This window comes from Malus domestica, chromosome 11, assembly GCF_042453785.1.
Source record: "Malus domestica chromosome 11, GDT2T_hap1".
NCBI classification, from domain to species: domain Eukaryota; kingdom Viridiplantae; phylum Streptophyta; class Magnoliopsida; order Rosales; family Rosaceae; genus Malus; species Malus domestica.
Window position 1 is genome coordinate 25343350 of NC_091671.1, and position 14847 is coordinate 25358196.

At 35.7% G+C, this 14847-nt stretch overlaps 1 protein-coding gene and 1 long non-coding RNA gene across 3 annotated transcripts; both read left to right on the forward strand.

Moving 5' to 3' along the window:
* The first annotated feature begins 2771 nt into the window (after positions 1–2771).
* LOC139189183 (uncharacterized) lies at positions 2772–5329 on the forward strand. 2 transcript variants are annotated; one of them, XR_011572829.1, is made up of 5 exons: positions 2772–3150; positions 3234–3393; positions 3499–3567; positions 4266–4324; positions 5171–5329. It is a non-coding gene; the product is annotated as an uncharacterized lncRNA (long non-coding RNA). The 2 variants fall into 2 exon arrangements; XR_011572830.1 differs by having other exon boundaries at positions 2837–3150; positions 3234–3397.
* A 643-nt stretch (positions 5330–5972) lies between these two features.
* Positions 5973–10136, forward strand: LOC103448293 (uncharacterized). The gene is made up of 9 exons (XM_029088789.2): positions 5973–6360; positions 6450–6497; positions 6845–6914; positions 7072–7162; positions 7267–7328; positions 8501–8739; positions 8825–8855; positions 8947–9075; positions 9762–10136. The coding sequence occupies exons 1-9, from the start codon at positions 6352–6354 to the stop codon at positions 9950–9952; spliced, it is 870 nt and encodes a 289-aa protein (XP_028944622.1). The 5' UTR covers positions 5973–6351; the 3' UTR covers positions 9953–10136.
* The last annotated feature ends 4711 nt before the right edge of the window (positions 10137–14847 follow it).

Below are 14847 nucleotides of genomic sequence, written 5' to 3' on the forward strand. Positions count from 1 at the left end.
AAATCTCTATATAGTCACAATCAATTTTATTATTCTAAGGAGGTTATTACCTAAATATTATTTTTGACTTTGTTATGCTTAATGAAAGTTAAATGGATACAAAGAACTACATCAGTAGTGGATCATGTCAATTTTCAAGATTATAACATTGGAAAAAAGAGAGACAACTAATCTCTAAACAAACCAAAAGTTTCATGTCAAGAAGTTGAAAACATGCATAAGAAGCTTGAAACAATTTGGTTTTAACTTGAAGGTGCCCATGTTGATGAGGTATGACGTACCTGCAAGCTCAATCAACTTTTAAAAAATAAAGTATTGTCCCAAACAACTCTAGAGAAATATTCTTAACCTCCAACACAGTACACAACACTTTATCCCTGTAAGCTGTAAATACGAATGCTGATTGGGCGGGATATCAAGTTGATCGCAAATCACCACTGGAGATTGTGTTTGGTTGAAACTTAGTGACCTAGAAAGGAAAAAACAAAATGTTGTGGCAATCAAGATGCTATGTACGTTGCAGCTAATTCAATATTTCACGAGAGAATAAAGCACATTGAAGTGGATTGTCATTTTGTTATAAAACAATATATTCCAATATCATTAGAATGTAATCCGTTTGAAGAAGTACGTAGTTGACGAGCATATTAATCAAAGGCATCTCTTTCAAAATTATGTCCAAACTTGACTAGCACAACATCTTTGCTTTAGCTTGAGGGGGAATGTCGTAATTGTAAGATCTCACATCGTCCAGGGGTGAGGATCCTGTAAGCCTTATATGTATATTCTCATTTCTACCTAGCACGAAGTCTTTTGGGAGCTCACTGGCTTCGGGTTCCATCGGAACTCTAAAGTTAAGCGAGTTCGCGAGAGAGCAATCTCATGATGGATGACCCACTGGGAAGTTCTCGTCTGAGTTCCCAGAAACAAAACCGTGAGGGTGTGGTCGGGGCCAAAAGCGGACAATATCGTACTACGGCGGAGTCGAGCCGGGATGTGATGAGGGCCCGAGTCGGGATGTGACAGTAATAGCAATTTAAATTTGTGTAATGCTAGAGAGATCAAATTTTAAACTAAATTTTGTAAACCAACGATGTAGTTGTTAGTGATTGGTTTATTGCTCAAGTGTTAATTAATGTGCTTATTTCTTATTGGTGACGCATCATTTAGTTTGCAAATTTGATTAACGTACTTATTTATTTCCACGAAGAGAAAGTGAGCATTTTTTTCTCACCGCCATAAGCTATGGTGTATACTTACCATACACTTAATCATTTGCTACGTGTCCTTTCACTTAACCTTAGTTAATTTTGTTCAAAATTCAAAATGTAACATTTAATGTGAAAGTTAACTAAAGTTAGGTGAAAAGATATGTGGCAGATGGTGTAACATTTAATGTGAAAGTTAACATTTAATGTGCTACCTCACTTCTATAAATTAATATGGAAACGTGGGATGTTGTATATATCTTGCTAGCCGAGTAGCTGGCGTTTATCGACTTGCGAGACAATTTAAAAAAGGAAATTTTAGTTGGACCCATATAACTTCTTTTTACATCCAACTTACTCTCGAAACCCATATTACTTTTAACTAATCTATCAATATCTTTTTAAACCCAAATTTATGATCTAAACAATCCTCATAAACCCAATTCAATATGTAAATTTATCTTTAGACCCATTTAGAAAATACAAATCCAAAATCAAGAAGTGTATAATACTTGAAATCAAGCATTAAGAAATGTACCAAAGCATGTTGCAAAGAAGGTCGATACCAAAGCAGCAAGGTACAGCAAAGAGGTGGACAATTGTAGGCCTTGATTGTTAAATCATAGACTGATGCCAAGGAAATTAAAATTTCATAGCATAGTCTCCATCTCCATGTTCTTTATTTCTTTTTATGTTTTAAACTACAAAAAAATTATTGTAGTCATGATCACATTCTGATGAGAAAAATAGAGTATTGACTTAATAATTTAATTTAATTGGAGTTTTGGTTTTTAATTTAAAAATTGGTGAGTCATAGTTTCGAATTTGTTATAGTGTAGATTAATAATATTTTTGGATAATTCAGTTAAAACTTTTGTCTCTTATTTTTTTGGGATAATTTGGATATGGTCCCTAATCCTTAACATTCTTTGATTAAAACCTTAATAGTATTCAAACTTTGATCAAAGTCCCTTGACTTTGTACACCTCATTATACTACTATTAATATTTATATTTTTATAGTTTTGACATTAATTGTTTGATATTTTATGAGATTTATAATCCTATAAATTTAAAATCCGTCGTTATAATACTATTAGAAACGGTTACCAAAAAAAAAATTCAAACATTTTGATTTAATAAATGGATAAAAACTATGTAAAAATAAGAAATAATAAATGGCAAAAGAATGTATCCACAATGTTTAAAAAATTGGTACATTTTACAAAAAAAAAAAAAAATAGGTACATTTCACATATAACAAAGTGGTACATTAATAAAGAATAATTGGTACATTATAAATACATTAGGGTACAGATAAAAGACTAAAAAATTATGAGTACAAATGAATTTTTAAAAAATATAGGTCCTAAAAGAAATTAATACATGGGTACAAAATAAAACTAAAAAGAAAATACTACAATTTTAAAAAAAAATGTTGCAAATTAAAAGTGGGTACAAACTAAAAATATAAATATATGATACAACGTTTAGGCATAAAACATAAATATATCATATGTAATTTTTCTATCATTGATTAAATATACAATGTCATGTGACGGTATATGTCACAGCCCGTCCCAAAGTTTTACACTCGTGATGGTGAATTAACGGAAATGTCCCTAGTACGTGACTAAGGTATAATTTTCACGTTCGTTATATCTAAGCTCCTAAACTTTGGTAATTAGAGTGGAGATTTAGACTTAAATTTTATGATAGAATTTTGTAGTTGGGGATTGGGTAGGATCCCACACACCTCAAATCCTTCCCTCTTTCCCGTACCCTGTCTCTCTCTCTCCTCCCTCACGAACTCTCACTCTCTGTTCTCTCCCTCTCAAGTGCACGGACAAACTCCAAAACCACCCTAAACTTCTACCAACGACGGAGTTAAGACCACCATCAAACTCCTGGAACCTCCACGATCACGATGGTATCCATTTCAGGTAAGTTTTGCTTCGGAAAACCCTAGTTTCAAAGTTCCCGTGAAATGGTACTGTTCATGATCTTCTAAATGACTACGTTTTAGGCTAAAACAAGATCACAGCGAGCTTAGTGAGGTCCCAAGGAAGCTCGGAGTGCTTCGTTGGAAGTTTTTGGACGTAAGAACACGGAGATCGACAAGTTCAAAGTTTGGCCGGAGCTTTCGAGGCATTTTCCGGCTAATCCCCGGCGAGTTAGGAGTCGAGGTAGGTATCAATCTCTTCGTCTCGTCAAGTACTACAACTTTCCTTTTTGTTTCACTCAATTTCGTTGAGTATTGAAGAAGTTATACTCATTTGAAAAATACCCAGTTTCCGGCGACCTCCGAGGCTTTCGAGGCAGTTTCCGGCAAAACCACGGCGAACTAGGTGTTGTGCAAGGTACCATTCTCTTTGTCTCTTCAAGGGCTACAACTTTCGTTTTTGAATCACTTGATTTCGTTGAGAAATGACAAAGTTATGGCAATTTGAAAAACTGCCCAGAAAACGGCCGCCGGAAAAACCAGTCCGGCGACCCAAGGAAGAAGAAGGTGCTACAGTTAAAAAAAATAAAAAAAAATAAAATTATTTTAAAAATATGTCGACGTCCGTGACGTCGAGTAGATCACCGTGGTATATTCATATACCCAAATTGAGCACCGTATGAGAAAGTTATTAAGGATTGTTGGTTAGGTGTTCGAATAACGTTTTATAGTTTTCACATTAGGTGAAAATGTGAATTGATGATCCGACCGTTGGATCATCACCAAACTTTGATACGTTGTAATACGTAATATTTGAGGATTATTGGAACTTACGGATTGGGAATCCGAGTTACGGATCTTCCGGAATTGGAATTGTAAGTCCATAATATAAAATGTTAACCATCACTTAGTTTTGGAAATTGACGAAGATCCGACCGTTGGATGGTAATGAAATTTTAGGAAGTTGTCCTAGAGGTATATTGTGGACCTCTGGAAGTTATGGATTTAAAATCTGAGTGGTGGATTTTCCGGATCGAACTACGTAGTGACGTATTTTATATAAGTTATATATTCTATCGATATGAATTCTGAGGTTGGAATTAATTATTGTTTTAGGCGCCGATCGTCATGACGCCTTGATGTGTGGTGCTAGGGAGTTGTAGGGCGAACTCCAGGTGAGTGGGCAGTTTTGTTTTCCGTATATATATATACTTGACGTTTCCCAGAAATTGAATTGAAATGAAAATAAGTTTAAAATGAAATGCATATGAGTTATGTGGAAAAACGGGAAGTGAAATACCATGCATAGAATTGATATGAAAAGTATATAGAAATGTGAGTTGAAATGCCATGCATGAATTAATATATGATGCATATGTATGAATTGGTGCGGTGGACGCACATGTGAGTATTTATTTCTGTTATGATGATGTTGATGTATATTGAGCTCAAATCCTGCACCATAGTTTAGTGCTTATAGTATTCACCGCATCGCACGCTCGTCTTGGATCCAAGTAGATGCTAGTCGTACAGTCCACGCGGAGTGGGTACGACAGGCCAGTCGCGAGAGTGTTAGTGAGATTCCGACTGGTGGGTGACCTTAGATTATGTGCACAGATGATTTATGAGAAGCACTAGAGCGTAACTTGTGTGCAGAAGGCCGTACAGGTCACGCGGAGTGACTCCGGCAGAGTGTGAGAGTGATAGATTTTGAGCTCTAGGTTCAACCGTACAGGCTATTAGAGGGCCTCCGGTTGATTACTTTCTTGCACCTGATATGATTATTGTTGATGCATCCATACTTAACTGTTGAATTAGACATGGCATGGCTTGATTGATAAAGAAAAATGTTGAGATAGTAAAAAATGAAGTTTTGAGAATATATATGTATATTTATATTTTACATTTCTGGGAAAGTATACAGGTTTTACGGAGAGGGGTTACAACGTTTTGAGAAATGTTTGGATTTGGAAAAGAATTGTTTTACTGACCCACTCAATTTTGGTTTTGCGCCCCTCCAGGTTCAGGAATCACAAAGGTGTGGCGACTACGAGGAATTCGACGGTGTTCTGACAGATTGGACAAAATTAGGACTCACCTTCGAGTGTATTAACTTATAAATTGTATAATTAAAGCTTCCGTACTGTGCAAATGGTTACGTCACTCTCACGTGACGGCCAGCATGCCCTCCTTCGGGACGGGGTGTGTCAGTATACACATCAGTACAAACACAAAGAAAACTTTAAAAAATTGGGCACAAAAAGAAACTAATATATGGGTACAAATTAAAAATGAAAAGAAAATTGGTACAAATTAAAAAATATTTGCAAATTAAAAATAGGTACAAACTAAAAATAAAAATATATGATAAAAAATTTAGCCATAAATATAAATATACTAATTGTAACATTTTAAACACTAAATAAATATATTTAAAAAATATATATTTTATTATTCAAATAATTAATGATGTTATTAATACCCAAGGACCTTGATCAAAAATTGAAAATGAATAGGATTTTAATCAATAGAGTAATAAAAAGAAGGATGTGAACCTAATTTTTCCCATTTTTTTTCTCTTGTAATTTTAGTCAGAATGAACATAAGATAAAGATTGCGTGGTGGTAGGATTTGATTATTAGGTGTGGGTTTATTGATAAATTGTAGTTTCATTGTTAATTTCATCTTGTACTTGATGGTAATTATGCAATATAATAAAAAAGAATATTCACATTTAAAAATTAAATTAGATATAAATTAATGTTTAAAATTTAAATTAGATGTAGATTGATGTTTATATGGGTTCAAATAACATTTCTCAAAAACACAAACAATGTTATATAAGTTTCTCATTCGATTCTCGCTAAAGCAACCCCAGAAAAGCCAATCCCCGCGTACGACGTCGCATTACTTGTGGAGCTGAGCTATCCTGTTTGTTCTTTCTCCCGCTCCTCTCCTCTCCTCGTGTCTCGATCGGAGACGGAGACTGACAAAACCTCTTCCCCTCCCTCTCCTTTTTGAATCTCCAATTTTCCCGCCTTGTCTCCCCTCAGTCTCCGACTCTCACAGAGTCGTCGTCCTCCTCAGTTTACAAGTAGCAGGGCGATTAGGGTTAGGGTTGGGGTTTTCGCCTGGGGGAGGCCTCAGGGCTCAGCAATCGTACTCGTCATCGAAAGGAAGATTTGGTCAGGGCTTCTGACAAATGTCGACCGTAGGATTTCCCCTCCGTTTTATATTTCCAAATTACAGATTACTGTTTCTTCTGTATTTTCATTTTTCTGAAGTTTTGTTCGTTCACAGACAGAAGCGCTCTACTCCAAACTCTACGATAAGTACTCGAAAATCAAGGTGTTCTTTGCTCTTTCCCATTTCTTTTATATTTTATTTGTGCATTAATTGTTGCTTAACCAGTTAATTGTGTGTTACTGGCGTTATAGGATTCATACAGCAGACCTCACTTAGTGGGATACGGCTTTGTTGTTGTTATAGTTAATTGTATGTTAAATTTGTCGAGAACAAATTGAAGGTTAGGGAAATAGAAAGTAATTGTCTTTTTGTATTTCTGAATTTTGGGTGTATTGTAAACGTATTCGTAAGGACCTACGTGCCGCCAATACTCTCAATTAGATATTTCTATATAATCTAAACCTGTTGTGTTGGCCATTTTTCCTAATCGGCGGTGGTTGTTATGCCAGACAAAGAAATGGTCGGAGTTGGAAGATATTGGTAAAGATCAAGAAGGAAAGTTCAAGCATTATGTATCTGGTATTTATTTCTCCGTCAGGATTTGTTTGAATATTGTATTTGAGCTCATTTCTCGCATTTTTTAAGTAAAACATGATTTTTGTGGTAACCGTGACTGAGGCTCAGACTTGACTGCTTCTCTCTGACCCAACTTTGTTGTTTATTTTCTATTTTGCAGTTGTGGAGGAGTATATTCAACATTTGCGAAATGAAAATGAGAGGTTGTGCTCGGAAGTTGGTGATCTGAGAAGTGAAGTTGCTTCTATTAGGCATGAAATTCTAAGTTCAGTCAGATCCATTGGAATTCCGATTAGTCAATTTTTACTATAACCTACGTAACGGGCTCTTGAAACATATATCAAATTGAATGCAGGTCCACCAAAGCTGAACAATGTACCGGGTACCAGAATCGTTTGTTGGAAGAGAACAGGAAAAGTAAGACAACACTGTTCTGTTTAGTTATGGTGCTTTTAACGACTATCCATGTGGAAGTATCTGGATCCTGAGTTTCTTTCTTAATTCTAAATGAGATTTATAGGAATTTTCTATTCACGTACACTATGGATTGTGATCTCGGTGAATCCCATATTTATTTTCTGATAGGAACTAAAATGTCACTTAATTTATACATCTTTGGGAATTTAATGACTGATTTTGCATATGTTGTTACAAAAAGTTATATATAAAGATTTTTGTTATTTTTATCATTAAACATGTGGAAATATTGTTCTGAAATTCTTGTTGTGGTTGCAACTTATGAATTAGTTCAGGTACGCTGCCATCACGTGGATGGATTTAAAGATCTCTTGTGACATCGCGAGAGTTCACCTGTCCCTTTTTTAGTTTCATGGATTTTAAGTCATTGCATGTTTCAATAGGAATGAATATAATCACGATGGTCTTTATAAATCCCATAAAAATGAAGAGGATGTTAGATGGACATCAAATGTGGAGGAAAGGCAAATCACCTAAAAGAGAAACAAAATGGAAAATCTTTTTCGCTCGTGTCTAGGAGATCTTAAATTTGGAAGACCTTGGTTAATATGATAATGCGGATTCTGTGAAACATTCAGATTGACTGAGACAATTGTTTGAATATATGTATATATATTTTCCATTGTTCCATATGGGATAAGTGTAACCTACACATTTTATTGTTCCTTGTCCTTTTTAGAGTATTTTATGAACATGCAAACTAGTAGGGGACTGGTTTCTGTATATTTCTGACACACGCACACGTAAAAAAACATCTCATTTTTATCTTCATTCCCCCCCCCCCACAAAAGTATTTTATGAACATGCAAACTAGTAGGGGACTGGTTTCTGCATATTTCTGACACACGCACACGGAAAAAACATCTCATTTTTATCTTCATTCCCCCCCCCCCTCCCCCAAAACAATCTTAACTAGCATTATTAAAAGAAATTCCTATGGCCACCTGCAGTTCAAGTTTTAGCTAGGAACTATTCGTGCTAAAAGTATTCAAGTGCGATTAGCATGTGCTACCACTGGGGAACATTTATGAACTTCTTTAGTTTTCTTTGCTCAATCTGTGATGGTAATCTAATACCTCTTTCTGTTTGTTGATGACTCAAATTTTTGACAGATGAAAAGCTTTCTGAAGAAGTAGAGAGGCTCCGAAAGCTGCAACAGGAGGGAAATTTTAGCAGATCGAAAGGTAGCAACACAGACAATGGACTTTGTACACCTGCTAGTGGTCAAGTATCAGGAGCAGCAGGAAATCTCTCAAAGAGAAGACGGACAAGTAAGCGTAGGAAGAATTCCCAGTCTGAGGCGGAGGATTTAGTTATGCCTTCTAGTGTGGCTCTTGTAACTGTTCAAGAGGTATTTCTGATAATCCTATTAAGAAATATATTTGAGCAGAAACTTATTGGCTCCTCCTTCTTCTCTGACTAATGTAATCTTTCAGCCACAATGGTGTAGAACTATTGAAAGACCAGGTATGCATCTCCATCTCTGAAACTGAGGTTTCTGCTATATTACTTGTTCACATGGTATTGGGTTATTTTATGCGTTGTATGTTGTTTCCAGGTTGTGCAAAACCAATTGGCCAAGTTAACTGCGTGTTTCAAGTGCTTGTTGAGTATATGGTGGATTTAAAGTTCTCGACTGTTAGTCAAGCTGAAGAAATATGCATCTCAGCTGTGCATCAATCAAGTGGTAATTCTTAGAATTTGAGCGGATTCTAACCTAATAACTTATGAACATCAATGTGTCACATTGTAGGTTTAATTTCTCAATTAAGTGGAAATTTTTGTCATTTGACACAATTACAGTTGAGTATCAGATGCAGGCTCGTAGATAAGGTCCATGTGTATGCTCCAAATTTTTGCATAGCCTCCTAAGCTCATATGAAATTATGCAAAATATATCGGAAAAATTTGAAACGTCAGACATTCAAGGCAAGCACTAAAATTGCAATCCATTTCTGACATGCTGAGCTAGCTAATACATTTGCCCAAATTACTGAATTGAACAACAGGTCAATGCTAGGCTGGAGTCGGACCTACACTATCAAAATTACAGCCCTGTGGTGTTTGCATCCATTAATTCAGTTTTGCAGGAGTTTGTTTAAATTTTGAATACTTCTGTTTACATTTCTGTTTGTGAGCTTGAAACTCTAGGGTTTGACAACTTAATTCACTGAATGTGGCTTTGGTCTCTATATGTCAATGCTCAGCTCGAGACACGATTACAAGGAAATTACTAAAACTTATTCAATTGTTATGACTTTCAGAACAGAATCCCATTTTTTGCTAATATCTGTATCAACTAATATGGATTTCATGCATCTTATGAATTAGTAGGTGTTATCAAAATTTGATAATTATCTGTGGTTGTAACAGGTTACGCCTTCAATCTTACATGGATGAACAGAGCTGCTGGTAGCGAAGTAGAACTTCTGTATCACACCGCATCCTTGGGGACGCTTGAGAGGGAAGCACCAGAATGGATGAAGGATGACATAGTTTTAAGCACAAACATGTGCCCTATCTTCTTTGAAAGGTTATCTCGTGTTGTCAAGCTGCACTCCTAGTACCCCCCGCCCCTCATATTCATCTTTTTAAGGATCATTGTAGGTTATGTATACTGAAAATGCTCCCCCAGTTTTTTTTTTTTTTGTTTTCCGAGTGAATGGTTGAAATTTAAGTCTAACACCAGATATTGATAACATGATCCTTTGCATTTGAATTGAAATTTAGAACATTTGATTTGAGAAAGGGTTGTCAAACCGCATGAGCCAACACTAGCAGTGCTACCTCACTAATGCTCTTGTCAAACCTGTTGAAGCCAAACTCCAAGTCGTCATGAGGCTCTACCACGTACAGAGAAGTGCCGGCAGTAGACAGGTTCAAGACCCTCCGCAACCACAATCTTGATGAACTGTGCGGCCGTGATTACAATACAATCTTGATGTTCTGTTCCCACTGGTCTTGGCGTCATCAAAGCTCGAATTGAAGGAAGGATAGGTCCCTGCACTTCACTTTATCTCTGTACGCTCCTTGGCCATAGTTTTTCCGGTCCACTTGGTGTACTACGGCACCAGAGAGTTTGTCCACCTTATTCAGTGCAACAATGAGGTATTCCTCGTTTTCAAAAGATTATGCGACTCTATTGTTTGAGGTTATAAGCCATCCATAATGCCAACAACCAAAACTGCAACATCACATAAATCTGAACCCCGTGAGCTGATATTAGCGAATGGCTTTTATGCCCCGGGATGTCAATGACCAATTGATCTGGGACCTTCAGCTTTGCGTCAGCTTTCAATTCTTTACTTCTTTCGCAGATGTTCAGTGCAGGAATATCAAAATACTGCCTCAAGAAAACTATGAGAGGCCATTTGTTGGCCTGGTCTATCATAGTTTTCATGAATGGGATTATTATAAAAAAAATAATAACTTTTTATCGTAGCCATAAGTTGGCCAATCCTTAAGATTATTATTATTTAGTTGATAGTCATTAGTTGGCCAACAATCATATTCCATGGGACTTGAGAACCCTCCAACCGTGTACCCATAAGTTGGTAGCTCATAGGTTGGCTTCATATGATTTTCATCATAGCCATAGCTTGGGCATTCTTCAACATTGTCATCCTCTTCATAATCTGGAAAATAGTGGTTGAAAGCATGTTGAGGAAAACCATGAACATAAAGATTGTTCATGATCTAACTCCACCCTTAAATTTGCCATGGGCCTGGCGGTGGGCATGCCAAGAATTTACTCGAACAAGAGATTGCTGATTGCGAGCGTGCCACTACTAGTTGCCGCTAGTAGACATGATTTGAATGATTGAGATTGCGCTTGAATTCAACTTCTAACCAAGAGATTGCGCCATTGAGTGAGAGTTGCTCAAATTAAGGTTCTTTCTTAGCCTTAATGATATGGACTTTACTTATGTGGAGAAATATAACAATATGTAAATGGCAAGTTTGTTGGAAGTGTAGATGATAGAGGAAAATAAAGAAAGTAAGTGCGAATGCACTGGAGGCGTAAATACTGTATGTGAAATGAGTAAATACAATGGCAACAGAAATGTAAATGAGAACACAAGGAAATTGATACTACTTGGAAGAATAGCATAGCTTTAAAAGAAAATACAAGGCTTTTGTAGAATTGAAGTATTAAAAAGGGTGCATAGCTTGAATTGAGTTGAATTGTTTGATTGATTGGTTGAGTCTCGAGTCCTTTGCCTATGCTTCCTTTATATGAGAGAGAGAGAGAGAGAGAGAGAGAGAGAGAGAGAGAGAGCTTCTTTGCTAAGGACATTGAATCTGTGCAAATAAGTTCCATTGCCAACTCCACTTGCAAGAATAGGAAAAGATGCCAACTTGCATATGAAATAATAATAAAAGAAGCAAGTTGATTTTTCCACCACATGTGTATTAATCCCACTTGTGTCTATCTCCCAAGTCCGCCAACATCCTTACTTACAATAAAGTTACCGCTTCAAACCATGTGGAGAAACATTCCCACATGCAACTTTTAGTCTATTTGCACACTAATCCCCAAAATGTCATGTTTTGGCTTTAAACCCAAATAAGTAAAATTATGCATATTTTAGGTGCAAACAACTCCTTTTCCCGTTCCTTTTTGTGACATTTGACCTCCTCCTTTTCCCCTCAAGTTGCTCCTTCCTAAGCCTCTCCTCCTCTTCTTTCCTCTGTCTCTCTTCTTCCTCCTTTTTCATCCTCTCTTCCTCCTCTTTCCGCCGAGCAAAGGCCTCTTGCTTCTCTCTGACATACTTTGGCACTTTCTTGTCCTCGGCCGCTTTACCATCACATACTAATGTTGCTTTGTTCTCCTTCTCCATCTCCTTCTTCTTTCTCTTCTTCTTTGCAGCAACAGACTGCATACTAAGATCATAAGGAACTTGTTTGTCACCTTCTTTTTCACCCGGATCGGCGATTAGGGCAACTATATCAAGTTTTCAACTCATGGTAACTTGAGAATTAGCTAGGGTTGGCAACCGTTCGGTTAGGAGATATAAATGCCATATCATCCCCATAATCACGAAAATTAATCATGTCCATAATTGCAAATTAACCATAAGAGATTATCCATAACCATACCACCGAACAACAGATTTTCCATAGGTTAATGGTTATATTCATCTTCATCAATACAGAACAATTATTTGTTCAACTGACATAAGATACTAATTCCATTATTAAATATCCACATATAAAACATAACAAGACTTTCTGGAAGTGTTCATGATAAGCCAAATATGATAGCAAAGTAAGGCAAATTGGTCCATGAAAAAGGGAGAGGGATGATGATAGGAGCATATTTATGCGACTTTGTTATCTTATTTCTTTGCATTTACTTTGTTAATTTCCATTTATTTTGGTAATTTATGTTATTTTCGTATTATTATAGGTCCAATTGGTAAAGATGACAATAAATGGCAAAATGGAGCAATTTGGAACAGTTTTGGACTTGGATTGGACAGTAAGCTTGGATAGCATATTTTAGTGTTTAAATGGTGCTAGATATGTGATAAAATCTGGTGAAATTAAAGTTGAGGCTTGGAAGACAAGGAATTACACAAGAAAGAGGAATCCTAGTTGGAGAGGAACACCTTATCTTATCCAATCTTACTTTATCTTATCTCCAACTGGAAGGAGGAATCCTTATCATATTTCAACACTTTCTATCTGGTTCCAGGAGTCCTAAAATAATTCAAACAACCTAATTCTTTTCCTCCTGGGATTCAATTGTGCCCTTTACCCTATATATACATTATTGCCGCAAATTAGAGGGGGGATGAGTGTGTCGTAACCTGCAATCATCCATTGAAGTCGCTGGAGTTTTTTGGGTTCTTTCTATCTCTATTTTAAGTTTCAATGTTTATTTTAGATTATTTTTCAGTTATGATGAACATGTGTAACTAAGTTTCTTTTTAGTTAGAGGTGAATTCGAAGCCATGATCATATGTTTTATATAAATTGATTACATCCAGTTATTGTTTCATAAAATATGAATGCGATTTACTTATCTGCTTTATAGAGAACTTATTCTTGTATGTTTATTAAGGATACATACTTAGTTTGCATGCATGGATTTGATGCTAGAATATAAGGGAATTTCACCTAATCGTTATGAACTTATATTTGTAAGTAGTAAAAGTCACTAGTCATGATTGAGTTAAGTAAATTCTTGGCAGGAGTATCATGCTTTTCATAGTTACGAATGTTTTGTCAATGATTATGATTTTCACATAACTTAATGATCTTTGAGATATATCTCTATCATGCTTTTCATAGTTAGGGAACTTGAGAAGAATAATTTGGTTGCGTTGATGAGTCCAATTCAATGAACTTAGGAAAATCTGAGAGTTTATTAGTTTTGTTCACAGTTAATTTTGGGCATTGTCATTCGTGGTTTATAGAAAGAATAACTGGAAATCGATTTGTATGCATATGTTTCATGTGTGGAAAAGAATCATCTAGCTATCATCTCACCCATATTTCATTCACAACTTAATTTACTTGTTGACATTTACTTTTGTTTTCATTAAATTCGTCCAAAATTCCCCCAGTCACTGTTTTAATGTTAGTTTAGTTTAGTTTTCAGTTTTATAAGTTTAATTTGTGTTGATTAGCATCCCTTCTAATCCCCGGAATAAAACGATCCCTACTTACTCATACTACGATTGCATAATTTATAGGGTTTAATTTGTGTGTTAGTTTTTACCACATCAGATGACAAAAGCCAAAAGCAAATACAACAACCATTACAGAAGAAAGACGAAACAAATTATCAAATAATTTCAATACTTATGAATATTATACTATATTATATAGTATATAATATTAAGGGCGCATTCGATGATGAATATAAATCGAGGACCCTATAACCATATCCGAAGCCATAATTGAATAATATTTACAGTTTTTTCTCATATTCGGAAAATACCTGAATTTCAAGGCTCAAAAAGTCGCATTCGATGACGAATATAAATCGAGGACCCTATAACCATATCCAAAGCCATAATTGAATAATATATTAATAGTTTTTTCTCATATTCGGAAAATACCTGAATTTCAAGGCTCAAAGTCATTCTCCACAAGGTTTGAATAAATAATTTGTATTTAAAATCAACTCTTAATTAATTATCGGAAAATGTTGATTTTGGAAAATAATAAAAACGAATTTAATAAAAACAATTTAAAAGATTCGACAAATGGAAAATCTAACTAAAAGAAAACGGTTTTAAAAATCAATTTAAAAAGACACTAGGGTTCCTGCGTTGCCATTAACAATTGTATGCAATTATACTATCATTCACTACCCACAAGAAAAGCCACAACATCAAGAGCAACTTCCATAGCACAACTACTACACCAATAGTGCGATATCCCGGTAACCATATCTGAAGCCATAACTGTTTGCTCAGTTGGCAAAAGTGGGATTTTATATATAAAA

Excerpts from the sequence above, each read along its gene's own strand:
- LOC103448293 (XM_029088789.2), top strand. Across the intron at positions 7,329-8,500 it reads GTTGGAAGAGAACAGGAAAA|ATGAAAAGCTTTCTGAAGAA; the intron begins GTAAGACAACAC and ends AATTTTTGACAG. Across the intron at positions 8,856-8,946 it reads TAGAACTATTGAAAGACCAG|GTTGTGCAAAACCAATTGGC; the intron begins GTATGCATCTCC and ends TGTTGTTTCCAG.